The sequence below is a fragment of the Ascaphus truei genome, chromosome 2 (genome assembly GCF_040206685.1).
Source record: "Ascaphus truei isolate aAscTru1 chromosome 2, aAscTru1.hap1, whole genome shotgun sequence".
NCBI classification, from domain to species: domain Eukaryota; kingdom Metazoa; phylum Chordata; class Amphibia; order Anura; family Ascaphidae; genus Ascaphus; species Ascaphus truei.
Window position 1 is genome coordinate 38,576 of NC_134484.1, and position 23,925 is coordinate 62,500.

Consider the following 23,925-nt stretch of genomic DNA (forward strand, 5'->3'; position numbering starts at 1 on the left):
ATCCTTCTTGTAATGGGCACGTGAGATGAGTCTGGATCACGACGCAGTAACGATCCTTCTTGTAATGGGCACGGTGAGACGAGTCTGGATCACGACGCAGTAACGATCCTTCTTGTAATGGGCACGGTGAGATGAGTCTGGATCACGACGCAGTAACGATCCTTGTAATGGGCACGGTGAGATGAGTCTGGATCACGACGCAGTAATGATCCTTCTTGTAATGGGCACGGTGAGATGAGTCTGGATCACGGCGCAGTAACGATCCTTGTATTGGGCACGGTGAGATGAGTCTGGATCACGGCGCAGTAACGATCCTTCTTGTAATGGGCACGGTGAGATGAGTCTGGATCACGGCGCAGTAACGATCCTTGTATTGGGCACGGTGAGATGAGTCTGGATCACGACGCAGTAACGATGCTTCTTGTAATGGGCACGGTGAGACGAGTCTGGATCACGACGCAGTAACGATCCTTCTTGTAATGGGCACGGTGAGATGAGTCTGGATCACGACGCAGTAACGATCCTTCTTGTAATGGGCACGGTGAGATGAGTCTGGATCACGATGCAGTAACGATCCTTCTTGTAATGGGCACGGTGAGATGAGTCTGGATCACGACGCAGTAACGATCCTTCTTGTAATGGGCACGGTGAGATGAGTCTGGATCACGACGCAGTAACGATGCTTCTTGTAATGGGCACGGTGAGATGAGTCTGGATCACGGCGCAGTAACGATCCTTCTTGTAATGGGCACGGTGAGATGAGTCTGGATCACGACGCAGTAACGATCCTTCTTGTAATGGGCACGGTGAGATGAGTCTGGATCACGATGCAGTAACGATCCTTCTTGTAATGGGCACGGTGAGATGAGTCTGGATCACGACGCAGTAACGATCCTTCTTGTAATGGGCACGGTGAGATGAGTCTGGATCACGACGCAGTAACGATGCTTCTTGTAATGGGCACGGTGAGATGAGTCTGGATCACGGCGCAGTAACGATCCTTCTTGTAATGGGCACGGTGAGATTAGTCTGGATCACGACGCAGTAACGATCCTTCTTGTAATGGGCACGGTGAGATGAGTCTGGATCACGACGCAGTAACGATGCTTCTTGTAATGGGCACGGTGAGATGAGTCTGGATCACGACGCAGTAACGATCCTTCTTGTAATGGGCACGGTGAGACGAGTCTGGATCACGACGCAGTAACGATCCTTCTTGTAATGGGCACGGTGAGATGAGTCTGGATCACGGCGCAGTAACGATCCTTCTTGTAATGGGCTCGGTGAGATGAGTCTGGATCACGACGCAGTAACGATCCTTCTTGTAATGGGCACGGTGAGATGAGTCTGGATCACGACGCAGTAACGATCCTTCTTGTAATGGGCACGGTGAGATGAGTCTGGATCACGACGCAGTAACGATCCTTCTTGTAATGGGCACGGTGAGATGAGTCTGGATCACGACGCAGTAACGATCCTTCTTGTATTGGGCACGTTGAGATGAGTCTGGATCACGACGCAGTAACGATCCTTCTTGTAATGGGCACGGTGAGACGAGTCTGGATCACGGCGCAGTAACGATCCTTCTTGTAATGGGCACGGTGAGATGAGTCTGGATCACGATGCAGTAACGATCCTTGTAATGGGCACGGTGAGACGTCCGTGCAGTTGGGTTATCTGTTGTGATGTCCGTGTCTATCCCGGGAGCTATTAGTCCTGCCGGCACCGCTGAGTACCAACGTCTCATCAATATAGTGAGTAACCCCCAAATTACAGGAACGTGAGGGGGAAATAACCGAATTGTGAGCAAATATTATTATTATTATTATTATTATTATTATTATTATTATTATTACTACACGAGTTGTTTAGATATACAGTGCCCGGAAAGATTCTATATACAGGCTCCATGCCCCATACTGTCACAGTGTCATCCTGCGGGGGGAGGGACAGGCTCCATGCCCCATACTGTCACTGTGTCACCCTGCGGGGGGAGGGACAGGCTCCATGCCCCATACTGTCAGTGTCACCCTGCGGGGGGAGGGACAGGCTCCATGTCCCATACTGTCACAGTGTCACCCTGCAGGGGGAGGGGGAGGCTCCATGCCCCATACTGTCACAGTGTCATCCTGCGGGGGGAGGGACAGGCTCCATGCCCCATACTGTCACTGTGTCACCCTGCGGGGGGAGGGACAGGCTCCATGCCCCATACTGTCAGTGTCACCCTGCGGGGGGAGGGACAGGCTCCATGTCCCATACTGTCACAGTGTCACCCTGCAGGGGGAGGGGGAGGCTCCATGCCCCATACTGTCACAGTGTCATCCTGCGGGGGGAGGGACAGGCTCCATGCCCCATACTGTCACAGTGTCATCCTGCGGGGGGAGGGACAGGCTCCATGCCCCATACTGTCACTGTGTCACCCTGCGGGGGGAGGGACAGGCTCCATGCCCCATACTGTCAGTGTCACCCTGCGGGGGGAGGGACAGGCTCCATGTCCCATACTGTCACAGTGTCACCCTGCAGGGGGAGGGACAGACTCCATGCCCCATACTGTCACAGTGTCACCCTGCGGGGGGAGGGACAGGTTCCATGCCCCATACTGTCAGTGTCACCCTGCGGGGTGAGGGGGAGGCTCCATGCCCCATACTGTCACAGTGTCACCCTGCGGGAGGAGGGACAGACTCCATGTCCCATACTGTCACAGTGTCACCCTACGGGGGGAGGGACAGACTCCATGCCCCATACTGTCACAGTGTCACCCTGCGGGGGGGGGGGGACAGGCTCCATGTCCCATACTGTCACTGTGTCACCCTGCGGGGGGAGGGACAGGCTCCATGCTCCATACTGTCACAGTGTCACCCTGCAGGGGGAGGGACAGACTCCATGTCCCATACTGTCACCCTGTGGGGGAGGGACAGACTCCATGCCCCATACTGTCACCCTGTGGGGGAGGGACAGACTCCATGCCCCATACTGTCACAGTGTCACCCTGCGGGGGGGAGGGACAGGCTCATAGCTCCCTTCTGTCTGTGTCACTGTGTCACCCTGCAGGGGGAGGGACAGACTCATAGCTCCCTTCTGTCTGTGTCACCCTGCGGGGGGGGGGGGACAGTCTCATAGCTCCCTTCTGTCTGTCACAGTGTCACCCTGCGGGGGAGGGACAGGCTCATAACTCCCTTCTGTCTGTGTCACTGTGTCACCATGCGGGGGAGGGACAGGCTCATAGCTCCCTTCTGTCTGTGTCACTGTGTCACCCTGCGGGGGACGGACAGACTCATAGCTCCCTTCTGCCTGTGTCACTGTGTCACCCTGCGGGGGGAGGGGGAGGCTCATAGCTCCCTTCTGCCTGTGTCACTGTGTGACCCTGCGGGGGGAGGGACAGGCTCATAGCTCCCTTCTGTCTGTGTCACCCTGAGGGGGGAGGAACAGACTCATAGCTCCCTTTTGCCTGTGTCACTGTGTCACCCTGCGGGGGGAGGGACAGGCTCATAGCTCCCTTCTGCCTGTGTCACTGTGTCACCCTGCGGGGGGAGGGACAGGCTCATAGCTCCCTTCTGTCTGTGTCACCCTGCGGGGGGAGGGACAGACTCATAGCTCCCTTCTGTCTGTGTCACTGTGTCACCCTGCGGGGGAGGGACAGGCTCATAGCTCCCTTCTGGCTGTGTCACCCTGCGGGGGAGGGGCAGACTCATAGCTCCCTTCTGTCTGTGTCACTGTGTCACCCTGCGGGGGGAGGGACAGGCTCATAGCTCCCTTCTGTCTGTGTCACTGTGTCACCCTGCGGGGGGAGGGACAGACTCATAGCTCCCTTCTGTCTGTGTCACTGTGTCACCCTGCGGGGGGAGGGACAGACTCATAGCTCCCTTCTGTCTGTCACTGTGTCACCCTGCGAGGGAGGGACAGACTCCATGACCCATAGGTCTCTATAGGTGGGAATATTTGAGACCCCTGTGTATGTGTGACCCTGCAATGGGAGTATGTAAGCCCCCTGCGATGGGAGGATGTAAGCCCCCCGCGATGGGAGTATGTAAGCCCCCCCGTGTGTGAGTATGTAAGCCCCCCGTGTGTGAGTATGTAAGCCCCCCGTGTGTGAGTATGTAAGCCCCCTGCGATGGGAGTATGTAAGCCCCCCGCGATGGGAGTATGTAAACCCCCCGTGTGTGAGTATGTAAGCCCCCTGCGATGGGAGTATGTAAGCCCCCCGCGATGGGAGTATGTAGGACCCCCGTGTGTGAGTATGTAAACCCCCCGTGTGTGAGTATGTAAGCCCCCTGCGATGGGAGTATGTAGGACCCCCGTGTGTGAGTATGTAAGCCCCCCGTGCGTGAGTATGTAAGCCCCACTCACACTCTCTCCCCCCCTCACAGTGCACCTGCGCCCTGCGTGAGATCCTGGCCGTGCCGGAGTCTGCCCCAGCCGTACAGGAACTTTACCCCCAGCTCTGCGTCAGCCTCCTGCTTCGGATCAGCTCCATGCTGGGAGTTCAGCTGCCCAAGAACCTGGGAGCTTCCAAGGACCGGAGGAGCCCCAACCTCCCCCAGCACTCGCGGGGCCTGGATCCCTGCAGGTATTCTCATTAGCATGGGTAGGAGGCTAACACACGCCACAGCGCAGTACAATGGGAGGGGGGAAACACGCACCGGAGGAGCTCCAACCTCCCCCAGCACTCGCGGGGCCTGGATCCCTGCAGGTATTCTCATTAGCATGGGTAGGAGGCTAACACACGCCACAGCGCAGTACAATGGGAGGGGGGAAACAAGCACCGGAGGAGCTCCAACCTCCCCCAGCACACGCGGGGCCTGGATCCCTGCAGGTATTCTCATTAGCATGGGTAGGAGGCTAACATACGCCACAGCGCAGTACAATGGGAGGGGGGAAACACGCACCAGAGGAGCTCCCCCAGCACTCGCGGGGCCTGGATCCCTGCAGGTATTCTCATTAGCATGGGTAGGAGGCTAACACACGCCTCAGCGCAGTACAATGGGAGGGGGGAAACACGCACCGGAGGACCTCCCCCAGCACTCGCGGGGCCTGGATCCCTGCAGGTATTCTCATTAGCATGGGTAGGAGGCTAACACACGCCACAGCGCAGTACAATGGGAGGGGGGAAACAAGCAGCGGAGGAGCTCCCCCAGCACTCGCGGGGCCTGGATCCCTGCAGGTATTCTCATTAGCATGGGTAGGAGGCTAACATACGCCACAGCGCAGTACAATGGGAGGGGGGAAACAAGCAGCGGAGGAGCTCCCCCAGCACTCGCGGGGCCTGGATCCCTGCAGGTATTCCCATTAGCATGGGTAGGAGGCTAACATACGCCACAGCGCAGTACAATGGGAGGGGGGAAACAAGCACCGGAGGAGCTCCCTCAGCACTCGCGGGGCCTGGATCCCTGCATGTATTCTCATTAGCATGGGTAGGAGGCTAACACACGCCACAGCGCAGTACAATGGGAGGGGGGAAACAAGCACCGGAGGAGCTCCAACCTCCCCCAGCAGTCGCGGGGCCTGGATCCCTGCAGGTATTCTCATTAGCATGGGTAGGAGGCTAACATACGCCTCAGCGCAGTACAATGGGAGGGGGGAAACAAGCACCGGAGGAGCTCCAACCTCCCCCAGCACTCGCGGGGCCTGGATCACTGCAGGTATTCTCATTAGCATGGGTAGGATTCTAACATACGCCACAGCGCAGTACAATGGGAGGGGGGAAACAAGGATAACATATACACACGTGCACTAGGTAAGACGGTCCCTGATCCCAAGAGCTTACAATCTAAACGGTACAGCCCATGCGTGACTGTGTCAGACTGCAGGCATGGGACACGGGATAGCCACACCTAATATATAATAGAATGTATATTCCCGCTGATTCATTTGCATGTAACCCTAACCCTTCTCCTTAATGGGTCTCTATCCCTCTGTCTGAGGTTAGGTAGGATCCGTGGTAACATAAAGCCTGGGGTTAGGTAGGGCCCGCGGTAACATAAAGCCTGAGGTTAGGTAGGGCCCGCGGTAACATAAAGCCTGAGGTTAGGTAGGACCCGCGGTAACATAAAGCCTGAGGTTAGGTAGGGCCCGCGGTAACATAAAGCCTGAGGTTAGGTAGGGCTGCAGTAACATAAAGCCTGAGGTTAGGTAGGGCCCGCGGTAACATAAAGCCTGAGGTTAGGTAGGGCTGCGGTAACATAAAGCCTGAGGTTAGGTAGGGCTGCGGTAACATAAAGCCTGAGGTTAGGTAGGGCCCGCGGTCACATAAAGCCTGAGGTTAGGTGGGGCCTGCGGTAACATAAAGCCTGAGGTTAGGTAGGGCCCGCGGTAACATAAAGCCTGAGGTTAGGTAGGGCCCGCGGTAACATAAAGCCTGAGGTTAGGTAGGGCCCGCGGTAACATAAAGCCTGAGGTTAGGTGGGGCCCGCGGTAACATAAAGCCTGAGATTAGGTAGGGCCCGCGGTAACATAAAGCCTGAGGTTAGGTAGGACCCGCGGTAACATAAAGCCTGAGGTTAGGTAGGGCCCGCGGTAACATAAAGCCTGAGGTTAGGTAGGGCCCGTGGTAACATAAAGCCTGAGATTAGGTAGGGCCCGCGGTAACATAAAGCCTGAGGTTAGGTAGGGCTGCGGTAACATAAAGCCTGAGGTTAGGTAGGGCTGCGGTAACATAAAGCCTGAGGTTAGGTGGGGCCCGCGGTAACATAAAGCCTGAGGTTAGGTAGGACCCGCGGTAACATAAAGCCTGAGGTTAGGTAGGGCCTGCGGTAACATAAAGCCTGAGGTTAGGTAGGGCCCGCGGTAACATAAAGCCTGAGGTTAGGTAGGGCCCGCGGTAACATAAAGCCTGAGGTTAGGTAGGACCCGCGGTAACATAAAGCCTGAGGTTAGGTAGGACCCGCGGTAACATAAAGCCTGAGGTTAGGTAGGACCCGCGGTAACATAAAGCCTGAGGTTAGGTAGGGCCCGCGGTAACATAAAGCCTGAGGTTAGGTAGGGCCTGCGGTAACATAAAGCCTGAGGTTAGGTAGGGCCCGCGGTAACATAAAGCCTGAGGTTAGGTAGGATCCGCGGTAACATAAAGCCTGAGGTTAGGTAGGATCCGCGGTAACATAAAGCCTGAGGTTAGGTAGGATCCGCGGTAACATAAAGCCTGAGGTTAGGTAGGGCCTGCGGTAACATAAAGCCTGAGGTTAGGTAGGATCCGCGGTAACATAAAGCCTGAGGTTAGGTAGGGCTGCGGTAACATAAAGCCTGAGGTTAGGTAGGGCCCGCGGTAACATAAAGCCTGAGGTTAGATAGGGCCCGCGGTAACATAAACCTGAGGTTAGGTAGGGCCTGCGGTAACATAAAGCCTGAGGTTAGGTAGGGCCCGCGGTAACATAAAGCCTGAGGTTAGGTAGGGCCCGCGGTAACATAAAGCCTGAGGTTAGGTAGGGCTGCGGTAACATAAAGCCTGAGGTTAGATAGGGCCCGCGGTAACATAAAGCCTGAGGTTAGGTAGGGCCCGCGGTAACATAAAGCCTGAGGTTAGGTAGGACCCGCGGTAACATAAAGCCTGAGGTTAGGTAGGGCCCGCGGTAACATAAAGCCTGAGGTTAGGTAGGGCTGCGGTAACATAAAGCCTGAGGTTAGGTAGGACCCGCGGTAACATAAAGCCTGAGGTTAGGTGGGGCCCGCGGTAACATAAAGCCTGAGGTTAGGTAGGGCCCGCGGTAACATAAAGCCTGAGGTTAGGTAGGACTGCGGTAACATAAAGCCTGAGGTTAGGTAGGTCCCGCGGTGACATAAAGCCTGAGGTTAGGTAGGGCCGCGGTAACATAAAGCCTGAGGTTAGGTAGGGCCCGCGGTAACATAAAGCCTGAGGTTAGGTGGGGCCGCGGTAACATAAAGCCTGAGGTTAGGTAGGGCCCGCGGTAACATAAAGCCTGAGGTTAGGTAGGGCCCGCGGTAACATAAAGCCTGAGGTTAGGTAGGGCCCGCGGTAACATAAAGCCTGAGGTTAGGTAGGGCCGCGGTAACATAAAGCCTGAGGTTAGGTAGGGCCCGCGGTAACATAAAGCCTGAGGTTAGGTGGGGCCCGCGGTAACATAAAGCCTGAGGTTAGGTAGGGCCCGCGGTAACATATAGCCTGAGGTTAGGTAGGGCCGCGGTAACATAAAGCCTGGGGTTAGGTAGGGCCCGCGGTAACATAAAGCCTGAGGTTAGGTAGGGCCCGCGGTAACATAAAGCCTGAGGTTAGGTAGGGCCCGCGGTAACATAAAGCCTGAGGTTAGGTAGGGCCCGCGGTAACATAAAGCCTGAGGTTAGGTAGGGCCCGCGGTAACATAAAGCCTGAGGTTAGGTAGGGCCCGCGGTAACATAAACCCTGAGGTTAGGTAGGGCCCGCGGTAATATAAAGCCTGAGGTTAGGTACTGTAGGGCCCGCGGTAACATAAAGCCTGAGGTTAGGTAGGGCCCGCGGTAACATAAAGCCTGAGGTTAGGTAGGGCCTGCGGTAACATAAAGCCTGAGGTTAGGTAGGTCCCGCGGTAACATAAAGCCTGAGGTTAGGTAGGGCCCGCGGTAACATAAAGCCTGAGGTTAGGTAGGGCCCGCGGTAACATAAAGCCTGAGGTTAGGTAGGGCCCGCGGTAACATAAAGCCTGAGGTTAGGTAGGGCCCGCGATAACATAAAGCCTGAGGTTAGATAGGGCCCGCGGTAACATAAAGCCTGAGGTTAGGTAGGATCTGCGGTAACATAAAGCCTGAGGTTAGGTAGGGCTGCGGTAACATAAAGCCTGAGGTTAGGTAGGATCTGCGGTAACATAAAGCCTGAGGTTAGGTAGGGCCCGCGGTAACATAAAGCCTGAGGTTAGGTAGGGCCGCGGTAACATAAAGCCTGAGGTTAGATAGGACCCGCGGTAACATAAAGCCTGAGGTTAGGTAGGGCTGCGGTAACATAAAGCCTGAGGTTAGGTAGGACCCGCGGTAACATAAAGCCTGAGGTTAGGTGGGGCTGCGGTAACATAAAGCCTGAGGTTAGGTAGGGCTGCGGTAACATAAAGCCTGAGGTTAGGTAGGGCCCGCGGTAACATAAAGCCTGAGGTTAGGTAGGATCCGCGGTAACATAAAGCCTGAGGTTAGGTAGGGCTGCGGTAACATAAAGCCTGAGGTTAGATAGGGCCCGCGGTAACATAAAGCCTGAGGTTAGGTGGGGCCTGCGGTAACATAAAGCCTGAGGTTAGGTAGGATCCGCGGTAACATAAAGCCTGAGGTTAGGTAGGGCTGCGGTAACATAAAGCCTGAGGTTAGGTAGGGCCCGCGGTAACATAAAGCCTGAGGTTAGGTGGGGCCCGCGGTAACATAAAGCCTGAGGTTAGGTAGGGCCCGCGGTAACATAAAGCCTGAGGTTAGGTAGGATCCGCGGTAACATAAAGCCTGAGGTTAGGTAGGGCCCGCGGTAACATAAAGCCTGAGGTTAGGTAGGACCCGCGGTAACATAAAGCCTGAGGTTAGGTAGGGCCCGCGGTAACATAAAGCCTGAGGTTAGGTAGGGCCCGCGGTAACATAAAGCCTGAGGTTAGGTAGGGCCCGCGGTAACATAAAGCCTGAGGTTAGGTAGGACCCGCGGTAACATAAAGCCTGAGGTTAGGTAGGACCCGCGGTAACATAAAGCCTGAGGTTAGGTAGGGCCCGCGGTAACATAAAGCCTGAGGTTAGGTAGGACCCGCGGTAACATAAAGCCTGAGGTTAGGTAGGACCCGCAGTAACATAAAGCCTGAGGTTAGGTAGGGCCCGCGGTAACATAAAGCCTGAGGTTAGGTAGGGCCCGCGGTAACATAAAGCCTGAGGTTAGGTAGGGCCCGCGGTAACATAAAGCCTGAGGTTAGGTAGGACCCGCGGTAACATAAAGCCTGAGGTTAGGTAGGACCCGCGGTAACATAAAGCCTGAGGTTAGGTGGGGCCCGCGGTAACATAAAGCCTGAGGTTAGGTAGGACCCGCGGTAACATAAAGCCTGAGGTTAGGTAGGACCCGCGGTAACATAAAGCCTGAGGTTAGGTAGGACCCGCGGTAACATAAAGCCTGAGGTTAGGTAGGGCCCGCGGTAACATAAAGCCTGAGGTTAGGTAGGACCCGCGGTAACATAAAGCCTGAGGTTAGGTGGGGCCCGCGGTAACATAAAGCCTGAGGTTAGGTAGGGCTGCGGTAACATAAAGCCTGAGGTTAGGTAGGGCCCGCGGTAACATAAAGCCTGAGGTTAGGTAGGGCCCGCGGTAACATAAAGCCTGAGGTTAGGTAGGGCCCGCGGTAACATAAAGCCTGAGGTTAGGTAGGACCCGCGGTAACATAAAGCCTGAGGTTAGGTAGGGCCCGCGGTAACATAAAGCCTGAGGTTAGGTAGGGGCCCGCGGTAACATAAAGCCTGAGGTTAGGTAGGGCCCGCGGTAACATAAAGCCTGAGGTTAGGTAGGGCCCGCGGTAACATAAAGCCTGAGGTTAGGTAGGGCCCGCGGTAACATAAAGCCTGAGGTTAGGTGGGGCCCGCGGTAACATAAAGCCTGAGGTTAGGTAGGATCTGCGGTAACATAAAGCCTGAGGTTAGGTAGGACCCGCGGTGACATAAAGCCTGAGGTTAGGTAGGGCCCGCGGTAACATAAAGCCTGAGGTTAGGTAGGACCCGCGGTAACATAAAGCCTGAGGTTAGGTAGGATCCGCGGTAACATAAAATCTGAGGTTAGGTAGGACCCGCGGTAACATAAAGCCTGAGGTTAGGTAGGGCTGCGGTAACATAAAGCCTGAGGTTAGGTAGGATCTGCGGTAACATAAAGCCTGAGGTTAGGTAGGGCCCGCGGTAACATAAAGCCTGAGGTTAGGTAGGATCTGCGGTAACATAAAGCCTGAGGTTAGGTGGGGCTGCGGTAACATAAAGCCTGAGGTTAGGTAGGGCCCGCGGTAACATAAAGCCTGAGGTTAGGTAGGGCCCGCGGTAACATAAAGCCTGAGGTTAGGTAGGGGCCGCGGTAACATAAAGCCTGAGGTTAGGTAGGAACCGCGGTAACATAAAGCCTGAGGTTAGGTAGGATCTGCGGTAACATAAAGCCTGAGGTTAGGTAGGGCCGCGGTAACATAAAGCCTGAGGTTAGGTAGAACCCGCGGTAACATAAAGCCTGAGGTTAGGTAGGACCCGCGGTAACATAAAGCCTGAGGTTAGGTAGGGCCCGCGGTAACATAAAGCCTGAGGTTAGGTAGGGCCCGCGGTAACATAAAGCTTGAGGTTAGGTAGGGCCCGCGGTAACATAAAGCCTGAGGTTAGGTAGGGCCCGCGGTAACATAAAGCCTGAGGTTAGGTAGGGCCCGCGGTAACATAAAGCTTGAGGTTAGGTAGGGCTGCGGTAACATAAAGCCTGAGGTTAGGTGGGGCCCGCGGTAACATAAAGCCTGAGGTTAGGTAGGATCCGCGGTAACATAAAGCCTGAGGTTAGGTAGGATCTGCGGTAACATAAAGCCTGAGGTTAGGTAGGATCTGCGGTAACATAAAGCCTGAGGTTAGGTAGGGCTGCGGTAACATAAAGCCTGAGGTTAGGTAGGGCCCGCGGTAACATAAAGCCTGAGGTTAGGTAGGGCTGCGGTAACATAAAGCCTGAGGTTAGGTGGGGCCCGCGGTAACATAAAGCCTGAGGTTAGGTAGGATCTGCGGTAACATAAAGCCTGAGGTTAGGTAGGGCCCGCGGTAACATAAAGCCTGAGGTTAGGTAGGGCTGCGGTAACATAAAGCCTGAGGTTAGGTAGGGCCCGCGGTAACATAAAGCCTGAGGTTAGGTAGGATCCGCGGTAACATAAAGCCTGAGGTTAGGTAGGGCCCGCGGTAACATAAAGCCTGAGGTTAGGTAGGGCCCGCGGTAACATAAAGCCTGAGGTTAGGTAGGGCTGCGGTAACATAAAGCCTGAGGTTAGGTAGGGCCCGCGGTAACATAAAGCCTGAGGTTAGGTGGGGCCCGCGGTAACATAAAGCCTGAGATTAGGTAGGATCTGCGGTAACATAAAGCCTGAGGTTAGGTAGGGCCCGCGGTAACATAAAGCCTGAGGTTAGGTAGGACCCGCGGTAACATAAAGCCTGAGGTTAGGTAGGATCTGCGGTAACATAAAGCCTGAGGTTAGGTAGGGCCCGCGGTAACATAAAGCCTGAGGTTAGGTAGGACCCGCGGTAACATAAAGCCTGAGGTTAGGTAGGACCCGCGGTAACATAAAGCCTGAGGTTAGGTGGGGCCCGCGGTAACATAAAGCCTGAGGTTAGGTAGGGCCCGCGGTAACATAAAGCCTGAGGTTAGGTAGGGCTGCGGTAACATAAAGCCTGAGGTTAGGTAGGGCCCGCGGTAACATAAAGCCTGAGGTTAGGTAGGGCCCGCGGTAACATAAAGCCTGAGGTTAGGTAGGGGCCGCGGTAACATAAAGCCTGAGGTTAGGTAGGATCCGCGGTAACATAAAGCCTGAGGTTAGGTAGGGCCCGCGGTAACATAAAGCCTGAGGTTAGGTAGGGCCCGCGGTAACATAAAGCCTGAGGTTAGGTAGGGCCCGCGGTAACATAAAGCCTGAGGTTAGGTAGGTCCCGCGGTGACATAAAGCCTGAGGTTAGGTAGGGTCGCGGTAACATAAAGCCTGAGGTTAGGTAGGGCCCGCGGTAACATAAAGCCTGAGGTTAGGTAGGGCTGCGGTAACATAAAGCCTGAGGTTAGGTAGGGCTGCGGTAACATAAAGCCTGAGGTTAGGTAGGGCCCGCGGTAACATAAAGCCTGAGGTTAGGTAGGGCCCGCGGTAACATAAAGCCTGAGGTTAGGTAGGGCCCGCGGTAACATAAAGCCTGAGGTTAGGTAGGGCTGCGGTAACATAAAGCCTGAGGTTAGGTAGGGCCCGCGGTAACATAAAGCCTGAGGTTAGGTGGGGCCCGCGGTAACATAAAGCCTGAGGTTAGGTAGACCCGCGGTGATATAAAGCCTGAGGTTAGGTAGGGCTGCGGTAACATAAAGCCTGAGGTTAGATAGGGCCCGCGGTAACATAAAGCCTGAGGTTAGGTAGGGCCGCGGTAACATAAAGCCTGAGGTTAGGTAGGGCCCGCGGTAATATAAAGCCTGAGGTTAGGTAGGGCCCGCGGTAACATAAAGCCTGAGGTTAGGTAGGGCCCGCGGTAACATAAAGCCTGAGGTTAGGTAGGGCCCGCGGTAACATAAAGCCTGAGGTTAGGTAGGGCCCGCGGTAACATAAAGCCTGAGGTTAGGTAGGACCCGCGGTAACACAAACCCTGAGGTTAGGTAGGGCCCGCGGTAATATAAAGCCTGAGGTTAGGTAGGGCCGCGGTAACATAAAGCCTGAGGTTAGGTAGGGCCGCGGTAACACAAACCCTGAGGTTAGGTAGGGCCCGCGGTAATATAAAGCCTGAGGTTAGGTAGGGCCCGCGGTAACATAAAGCCTGAGGTTAGGTAGGGCCCGCGGTAACATAAAGCCTGAGGTTAGGTAGAACCCGCGGTAACATAAAGCCTGAGGTTAGGTAGGGGCCGCGGTAACATAAAGCCTGAGGTTAGGTAGGGCCGCGGTAACATAAAGCCTGAGGTTAGGTAGGATCTGCGGTAACATAAAGCCTGAGGTTAGGTAGGATCTGCGGTAACATAAAGCCTGAGGTTAGGTAGGGCCGCGGTAACATAAAGCCTGAGGTTAGGTGGGGCCGCGGTAACATAAAGCCTGAGGTTAGGTAGGGCCGCGGTAACATAAACCCTGAGGTTAGGTAGGGCCGCGGTAACACAAACCCTGAGGTTAGGTAGGGCCCGCGGTAATATAAAGCCTGAGGTTAGGTAGGGCCCGCGGTAACATAAAGCCTGAGGTTAGGTAGGGCCCGCGGTAACATAAAGCCTGAGGTTAGGTAGAACCCGCGGTAACATAAAGCCTGAGGTTAGGTAGGGCCGCGGTAACATAAAGCCTGAGGTTAGGTAGGGCCCGCGGTAACATAAAGCCTGAGGTTAGGTAGGGCCCGCGGTAACATAAAGCCTGAGGTTAGGTAGGGCTGCGGTAACATAAAGCCTGAGGTTAGGTAGGGCCCGCGGTAACATAAAGCCTGAGGTTAGGTAGGGCCGCGGTAACATAAAGCCTGAGGTTAGGTAGGATCCGCGGTAACATAAAGCCTGAGGTTAGGTAGGGCTGCGGTAACATAAAGCCTGAGGTTAGGTAGGGCTGCGGTAACATAAAGCCTGAGGTTAGGTAGGGCCCGCGGTAACATAAAGCCTGAGGTTAGGTAGGGCCCGCGGTAACATAAAGCCTGAGGTTAGGTAGGGCCCGCGGTAACATAAAGCCTGAGGTTAGGTAGGGCTGCGGTAACATAAAGCCTGAGGTTAGGTAGGGCCCGCGGTAACATAAAGCCTGAGGTTAGGTGGGGCCCGCGGTAACATAAAGCCTGAGGTTAGGTAGACCCGCGGTGATATAAAGCCTGAGGTTAGGTAGGGCCCGCGGTAACATAAAGCCTGAGGTTAGGTAGGATCCGCGGTAACATAAAGCCTGAGGTTAGGTAGGGCCCGCGGTAACATAAAGCCTGAGGTTAGGTAGGACCCGCGGTAACATAAAGCCTGAGGTTAGGTAGGATCCGCGGTAACATAAAGCCTGAGGTTAGGTAGGACCCGCGGTAACATAAAGCCTGAGGTTAGGTAGGATCCGCGGTAACATAAAGCCTGAGGTTAGGTGGGGCCCGCGGTAACATAAAGCCTGAGGTTAGGTAGAACCCGCGGTAACATAAAGCCTGAGGTTAGGTAGGGCCGCGGTAACATAAAGCCTGAGGTTAGGTAGGGCCGCGGTAACATAAAGCCTGAGGTTAGGTAGGGCCCGCGGTAATATAAACCCTGAGGTTAGGTAGGGCCCGCGGTAACATAAAGCCTGAGGTTAGGTAGGGCTGCGGTAACATAAAGCCTGAGGTTAGGTAGGGCCGCGGTAACATAAAGCCTGAGGTTAGGTAGGGCCCGCGGTAACATAAAGCCTGAGGTTAGGTGGGGCCCGCGGTAACATAAAGCCTGAGGTTAGGTAGGGCCGCGGTAACATAAAGCCTGAGGTTAGGTGGGGCCCGCGGTAACATAAAGCCTGAGGTTAGGTAGAACCCGCGGTAACATAAAGCCTGAGGTTAGGTAGGATCTGCGGTAACATAAAGCCTGAGGTTAGGTAGGATCTGCGGTAACATAAAGCCTGAGGTTAGGTAGGGCCGCGGTAACATAAAGCCTGAGGTTAGGTAGGATCCGCGGTAACATAAAGCCTGAGGTTAGGTGGGGCCCGCGGTAACATAAAGCCTGAGGTTAGGTAGGGCCGCGGTAACATAAAGCCTGAGGTTAGGTAGGGCCGCGGTAACATAAAGCCTGAGGTTAGGTAGGGCCGCGGTAACATAAAGCCTGAGGTTAGGTGGGGCCCGCGGTAACATAAAGCCTGAGGTTAGGTAGGGCCCGCGGTAACATAAACCCTGAGGTTAGGTAGGGCTGCGGTAACATAAAGCCTGAGGTTAGGTAGGGCTGCGGTAACATAAAGCCTGAGGTTAGGTAGGGCCCGCGGTAACATAAAGCCTGAGGTTAGGTAGGGCTGCGGTAACATAAAGCCTGGGGTTAGGTAGGGCCCGCGGTAACATAAAGCCTGAGGTTAGGTAGGGCCCGCGGTAACATAAAGCCTGAGGTTAGGTAGGGCTGCGGTAACATAAAGCCTGAGGTTAGGTAGGGCTGCGGTAACATAAAGCCTGAGGTTAGGTAGGATCCGCGGTAACATAAAGCCTGAGGTTAGGTGGGGCCCGCGGTAACATAAAGCCTGAGGTTAGGTAGGGCCCGCGGTAACATAAAGCCTGAGGTTAGGTAGGATCCGCGGTAACATAAAGCCTGAGGTTAGGTGGGGCCCGCGGTAACATAAAGCCTGAGGTTAGGTAGGGCCCGCGGTAACATAAAGCCTGAGGTTAGGTAGGGCCCGCGGTAACATAAAGCCTGAGGTTAGGTAGGGCCGCGGTAACATAAAGCCTGAGGTTAGGTAGGACCCGCGGTAACATAAAGCCTGAGGTTAGGTAGAACCCGCGGTAACATAAAGCCTGAGGTTAGGTAGGATCTGCGGTAACATAAAGCCTGAGGTTAGGTGGGGCCCGCGGTAACATAAAGCCTGAGGTTAGGTAGAACCCGCGGTAACATAAAGCCTGAGGTTAGGTAGGGCCGCGGTAACATAAAGCCTGAGGTTAGGTAGAACCCGCGGTAACATAAAGCCTGAGGTTAGGTAGGGCCCGCGGTAACATAAAGCCTGAGGTTAGGTAGGGGCCGCGGTAACATAAAGCCTGAGGTTAGGTAGGGCCCGCGGTAACATAAAGCCTGAGGTTAGGTAGGGCCCGCGGTAACATAAAGCCTGAGGTTAGGTAGGGGCCGCGGTAACATAAAGCCTGAGGTTAGGTAGGGCCCGCGGTAATATAAAGCCTGAGGTTAGGTAGGGCCCGCGGTAACATAAAGCCTGAGGTTAGGTAGGGCCCGCGGTAACATAAAGCCTGAGGTTAGATAGGGCCCGCGGTAACATAAAGCCTGAGGTTAGGTAGGGCCCGCGATAACATAAAGCCTGAGGTTAGGTAGGGGCCGCGGTAACATAAAGCCTGAGGTTAGGTAGGGCCGCGGTAACATAAAGCCTGAGGTTAGGTAGGACCCGCGGTAACATAAAGCCTGAGGTTAGGTAGGGCCCGCGGTAACATAAAGCCTGAGGTTAGGTAGAACCCGCGGTAACATAAAGCCTGAGGTTAGGTAGGGCCGCGGTAACATAAAGCCTGAGGTTAGGTAGAACCCGCGGTAACATAAAGCCTGAGGTTAGGTAGAACCCGCGGTAACATAAAGCCTGAGGTTAGGTAGGGTATATGTTCAAGTTTCTTTAATACAGTTTGTTGCTGCTTATATATACTGAGTGCTGTTGTCTCTTTACCTTTGCTGGTCATGTATGTGTGTGTGTGTAACACACACACACACACACACACACACACACTATATATAAATATATATATATATATATATATATATATATATATATATATATATATATATATATATATATATATATATATATATATATATACATTCATACATACATACATACATACATACATACATACATACACATACATACACACACACACACACACACACACACACACACACACACTATATATATATACATATATATACACACACACGTCCGGAAATAATTGGACACCGATACAAGTTTTGTTGTTTCTGCTGTGTACCAAAATAAGTTCAAGTTACAGTTAAATAATGAATATGGGCTTAAAGTGCAGCCTGTCAGCTTTAATTTGAGGGTATTCACATCCAAATTGGAGGAAGGGTTTAGGAATTACATCTCTTTAATATGTAGCCCCCTCTTTTTCAAGGGACCAAAAGTAATTGGACAATTGACTCAAAAGCTGTTTCATGGACAGGTGTGGGCTATTCCTTCGTTATTTCATCATCAATTAAGCAGGTAAAAGGTCTGCAGTTGATTCCAGGTGTGGCATTCGCATTTGGAAGCTGTTGCTGTGAACCCACAACATACGGTCAAAGGAGCTCTCAATGCAAGTGAAACAGGGCATCCTTAGGCTGCAAAATAAAAAGAAAATCCATCAGAGAGAAGCAGGAACATTAGGAGCGGCCAAATCACCAGTTTGGTACATTCTGAGAAAAAAGAACGCACCGGTGAGCTCTACAACACAAAAAGGCCTGGACGTCCACGGAAGACAACAGTGGTGGATGATCGTATGATCCTTTCCATGGTAAAGAAAAACCCCTTCACAACATCCAGCCAAGTGAAGAACACTCTCCAGGAGGTAGGCATATCATTATCCAAGTCTACCATAAGGAGAAGACTTCACGAGAGCAAATACAGAGTGCAAACCATTCATAAGCCTCAAGAATAGAAAGGCCAGATTACACTTTGCTAAACAATATCTAAAAAAGCCAGCCCAGTTCTGGATCAGCATTCTTTGGACAGATGAAACTAAGATCAACCTGTACCAGAATGATGGGAAGAAAAAAGTATGGAGAAGGCTTGGAACGGCTCATGATCCGAAGCATACCACATTATCTGTAAAACACGGTGGAGGCAGTGTGATGGCATGGGCATGCATGGCTTACAATGGCACTGGGTCACTAGTGTTTATTGATGATGTGACAGAAGACAGAAGCAGCCTGATAAATTCTGAAGTGTATAGGGATATATTGTCTGCTCAGATTCAGCGAAGTTGATTGGACGGCGCTTCACTTTACAGATGGACAATGACCCAAAACATACTGCGAAAGCAACCCAGGAGTTTTTTTTAAGGCAAAGAAGTGGAATATTCTGCAATGGCCGAGTCAATCACCTGATCTCAACCTGATCGAGCATGCATTTCACTTGCTGAAGACAAAACTTAAGGCAGAAAGACCCACAAACAAACAACAACTGAAGACAGCTGCAGTACAGGCCTGGCAAAGCATCACAAAGGAGGAAACCCAGCGTTTGGTGATGTCCATGCGTTCCAGACTTCACGCAGTCATTGCCTGCAAAGGATTCTCCACAAAGTATTAAAATTAACATTTTATTTATGATTGTGTTCATTTGTCCAATTACATTTGAGCCCCTGAAATAAGGGGACTGTGCATGAAAATGGTTGCAATTCCTAAACGTTTCATACAATATTTTTGTTCAACCCCTTGAATAAAAGCGGAAAGTCTGCACTTCTATTGCACCTCGGTTGTTTCATTTCAAATCCATTGTGGTGGCGTACAGAGCCAAAATTATGAATTGTGTCAGTGTCCAATTATTTCCGGACCTAACTGTGTGTGTGTGTGTGTGTGTGTGTGTGTGTGTGTGTGTATATTTATGTATGTGTGTGTATGTTTATATTGTGTGTGTTTGTGTCTCATGTGCATATATACACACACACACACACACACACGTGTGTATGTTTATATAGTGTGTGCGTGTAGATATTTCCACGCGTCAGGCGGCCTCCTCTCATTATCTCCCCATTCACAGGTCCCTGGGGCCGCCGCAGGAGAAGCTGCTACGGGTTCTGCTCAGGACAGGGGGCGGGGGGGGGGGTGGGAGGGGGGAGGCTGTGATTGGGAGCAGGAGGCTGGGATTACTGGGTAAGCACCGGGAAATCCCAAATCTGTGTAACCCCCGCACTGCCAGAGGGGCCGCCATGTAACCCCCACACTGCCAGAGGGGCATTTGGGGTTACGGTTAGGAACTTTAGGATTATTTATAAGATGTGTTACCAGGAAGTAATCCGTATAGAGTTACCGCTCGTTCTCACGCATGTCCTGGGCATAGGAGTTAGACAAATAATACATGGTTACAAACACAGTTACATAAGTGAACAAGGTATACATTATATACAAGACATTGCGTGCACAGTTACAGGTAATATATATTATAGGCGTATGTAACAGTTACAGACCAGATTAAAGTGTGAGACAGCCTTAGATTTGAAAGAACTTAAGCTGGTGGTGGATATGAGGGTCTCTGGTAGGTTGTTCCAGTTTTGAGGTGCACGGAAGGAGAAGGAGGAACGTCCGGATACTTTGCTGAACCTTGGGACCATGAACAGTCTTTTGGAGTCTGATCTCAGGTGATAGGTGCTGCGTGTGGTAGGGGTGAGGAGCTTGTTCAGGTAGACGGATAGTTTGCCCAGAAAGTATTTAAAGGAAAGACCCGAAAGGTGAACTTTGCGCCTAGACTCGAGTGATGAGCAATCTAGTTCTTTGAGCATTTCGCAGTGATGTGTGTTGTAGTTGCATTGGAGAACAAAACGGTATAGTGAGTTGTAGAGGGTGTCATGTTTGCTAAGGTGGGTTTGGGGTGCCGCGCCGTATACTACAGTGGTGTGAAAAAGAAAGTGCACCCTCTTTGAATTCTATGGTTTACATATCAGGACATAATAACAATCATCTGTTCCTTGGCAGGTCTAAAAATTAGGTAAATGCAACCTCAGATGAACAACAACACATGACATATTACACCGTGTGTGTGTGTGTGTGTGTGTGTGTGTGTGTGTGTGTGTGTGTGTGTGTGTGTGTGTGTGTGTGTGTGTGTGTGTACACATGACATATTACACCGTGTCACGATTTATTTAACAAAAATAAAACCAAAATGGAGAAGCCATGTGTGAAAAACTAAGCACATCCATACTGCTTCCATAGGAATTAAGATGCTAAGTAGCAGACAGGTGCTGCTTATCAAATGCCCTTAATTAATTGATCATCAGCAAGTGTGACCACCTCTATAAAAGCCGAAGTTTTAGCAGTTTTCTGGTCTGGAGCATTCAGGGGTGTGTTAACACAATGCCAAGGAGGAAAGACATCAGCAATGATCTTAGAGAAGAATTTGTTGCTGCCCATCAATCTGGGAAGGATTATAAGGTCATTTCCAAACAATTTAAAGTCCATCATTCTACAGTGAGAGAGATTATTCAAAAGTGGAAAACATTCAAGACAGTTGCCAATCTTCCAAGGAGTGGACGTCCGAGCAAATTCACCCCAAGGTCAGACCGTGCAATCCTCAGAGAAATTGCAAAAAAAACAAGAGTTACATCTCAGACTCTACAGGAGACTGAACAAGTATGGTTTGTTTGGAAGGGTTGCCAGGAGAAAGCCTCTTCTCTAAAAAGAACATGGCAGCATGGCTTAGGTTTGCAAAGTTGCATCTGAATAAACCACAAGACTTCTGGAACAAAGTGGAGATGTTTGGCCATAATGCACAGCGCCACGTTTGGCGAAAACCAAGCACAGCATATCAGCACAAACAAAAAAAAGAAAAGAATCAAGGTGTTGCAATGGCCCAGTCAAAGTCCAGACCTCAACCCGATTGAAATGCTGTGGCGGGACCTTAAGAGAGCTGTGCATAAACAAATGCCCACAAACCTCAATGAACTGAAGCAACGTTGTAAAGAAGAGTGGGCCAAAATTCCTCCCCAACGGTGTGAGAGACTGATAGTCATACAGAAAACGATTACTTCAAGTTATTGCTGCTAAAGGTGGTTCTACAAGCTATTGAATTATAAGGTGTACTTAGTTTTTCACACATGGTTTCTCCATTTTGGCTTTATTTTGTTAAATAAATCATGACACGGTGTAATATGTCATGTGTACACACACACACACACACACACACGGTGTAATATGCCATGTGTTGTTGTTCATCTGAGGTTGTATTTACCTAATTTTAAGACCTGCTAAGGAACAGATGATTGTTATTATTCCCTGATATGTAAAACCAGGGAATTCAGAGGGTGTACTTTCTTTTTCACACCACTGTATGTCTCCATAGTGGATAATTGGCGTTAGCATCTGCGGTGCGATACGCTTTCTGACCAGCAGGCTTAGGGAGGATTTGTTCCTGTAAAGTACCCCTAGTTTGGCATAGGTCTTGGTTGTCAGGGTATCAATGTGCATCCCGAATGTTAAGTGGGAGTCAAACCATAAGCCCAGGTATTTAAAACTAGTGACAGGTGTTAGGGTGGTGTTAGCGTTGGTTCTAATCAGGAGCTCAGTCACTGGAAGCTTTACAAATTTAGTCTTGGTCCCAAATACCATTGTTACAGTCTTGTCAGTGTTTAAAAACAGTTTGTTTTGGGAAATCCAGTTTTCGAGTCTCAAAAAGTCAGACTGAAGTACGTGTTGAAGGTCAGAGAGGCTATGGCTGTGTGCATATAGGATTGTGTCATCTGCATACATGTGTATTGAGGCTTCCTTACAAGCTGTGGGAAGATCATTAATGAACACTGAGAAGAGTAGGGGCCCCAGAACAGAGCCTTGCGGGACACCACAGGTGATATCCAGGGGGTTGGAGTTAGAGCCTGAGATGGACACATGTTGGGATCTTCCTGATAAGTAGGACTGAAACCAGTTTAAAGCATGCTTCCCTATTCCAGAGCTCTGGAGTTTGTTAGCAGGATAGCATGATCAACAGTATCAAAACCCTTTGCAAAATCTAGGAATACTGTACCAGTGAGTTGTCCCCGTTCCATTCCACACTTGATTTCATTGCAAACTTTTAGCAGGGTAGTTACGGTGGAGTGTTTTGGGGCGAAAGCTAGATTGGAATTGGCTAGGGAAATTTGTCTTGGTGTAGAAATCGCTTAATTGGGAGTGGACACATTTTTCCATGACTTTGGATAGAATTGGGAGAAGAGAGATTGTCCTGTAGTTTGAGACAGTGTTTTTGTCCCCACTTTTGAAGATTGGGACAACTCTGGCAGTTTTCCAGGTCTTAGGGATATGGCCTGCAGACAGGATAGAGTTGACTATGGAAGCAATTGGTTTGGCAATGGCTGGGGTACCAAGTCGTAGGAACCTAGATTGTAGTAAGTCAGGTCCACATTGGCTGCTTAGTTTTAGTTTGAGGAGCGCTTGTGTAATCTCCTCTTCAGATACTAGGCCAAATTGAAAATTGTGGGCATTGTTGGGAGCGGGTGGGACTGTAGGGGTACTCCCAGGATGAGATTCATGTTTGTGGTTTGGGTTGCGTTTCGCTAATAATTAGTAGCACACCCCACAAAGTAATCATTGAATGCATTTGCAATGTCAGTGGGGTTTGTCAGAGTAATATCCCCCTGAGTGATATTACTTGGTTGTTGATGGTTAGAAGGCTGGAATATGTTCTTGATAACCTTCCAGAAGTTAGCTGGGTTTGATGTATTTTGGTGGAGATTGTCAGAGTAATATTGTGCTTTTGCATGCCTTGTTTGCCTTGTGCACACGTTCCGCAGGAATCTGTAGTGATTGAGATCCTTGGTAGTGCCAGTTACTTTGTAGCTTTTCCACAAGGCATCCCGGAACGGGTAGAGTGCTATAAGGTCAGGTGTAACCCATGGAAGGTGGGCCCCCCGTACCCTTATTCTGCGTAGTGGAGCATGGGTATCGCAGAGTTTTAAGATCTCGGATTGGAAATAGTCGAGCGCAGAATCAGGGTCGAGAATTAAATCGATTCTGTAGTAAGATCATCCAGAAACTGTTGTGGGTTAAAGTTTCTAAATGTTCTAGTGAGGAGAACTTTAGGGCTTGATTGGGGCGGTTTAATTTTCCTTACACAGTACACTATTGCATGGTCACTGAAAATGTCAGGAAGGATGCCAGAGGATTGGGTTCTGCTGGGGTTTGAGGAGAGAATCCAGTCTAGCAAGGAATGGTTATGCGATTTCAGGTTTATCCGTGTGGGTTGGGAAATGAGTTGCGATAGGTTAAGCGACTTCAGATCGCTACGCGCCGATCCTTCACCCCCGCCCCTCGCTGCCCTGCGCACACTGACTCCTCCCCCTGCGCTGACCCCCCTCCTCTCGTTGGTCCGTGCAGCTCTGCGGTTGAGACGTTGAAGTTCATGCTGACGCAGGGAGGCAGTGAGGAGGTGACCCGGAGCGTCGAGGCCGAGGGAGGCTGGGAGAACATGAAGAGAGAGGAGACTCATCACCAGGGGATCTCTGCACTGAGCAGGTGAGGGGGGGGGGCAGGAGGCTCGTCACTGAGGGGCGGGGGGGAGAAGATTCGTCGTCTCCCTCCCACTCCCCCAATCCCCTTTTTCCGCACCCTCTCCCCGTCCCTCCATATCCCCTCCTTCTCATTCCCCCCACTCCATCCCCCCCCTGTCCTTCGGTCTCCATCCCCCCGTCCCTCTGTCTCCATCCCCCCGTCTCCCCGTTTCCCCCCCGTCCCTCCGTCTCCCTCTCCCCCCCTCCGTCTCCCTCTCCCACCTGTCCCTCCGTCTCCCTCTCCCCCCCGTCCCTCCGTCTCCCTCTCCCCCCCGTCCCTCCCTCTCCCCCTCCGTTTTTCTTCTCTCCCCCTCCCCCCCTTTCTATGCTCCATCCCATTATCCTCCCCTCCCTCTCCCCCCCTCCGTCTCCCTCTCTTCCTTTCTCCCCCCCCCCCTCCGTTTTTCTTCTCTCCCCCCTTTCTATCCTC

General features: G+C 52.0%; 1 protein-coding gene across 1 annotated transcript in view; it reads left to right on the plus strand.

Moving 5' to 3' along the window:
* The first annotated feature begins 4,224 nt into the window (after positions 1-4,224).
* The window catches only part of MROH1 (maestro heat like repeat family member 1), a 157,194-nt gene continuing 137,493 nt past the window's right edge, over positions 4,225-23,925 (plus strand). Inside the window, exons 1-2 of the mRNA XM_075580880.1 lie at positions 4,225-4,567; positions 23,323-23,460. Coding sequence (XP_075436995.1) covers positions 4,473-4,567; positions 23,323-23,460 — 233 coding nt within the window. The 5' untranslated portion in view covers positions 4,225-4,472. The remainder of the gene's footprint in view (positions 4,568-23,322; positions 23,461-23,925) is intronic.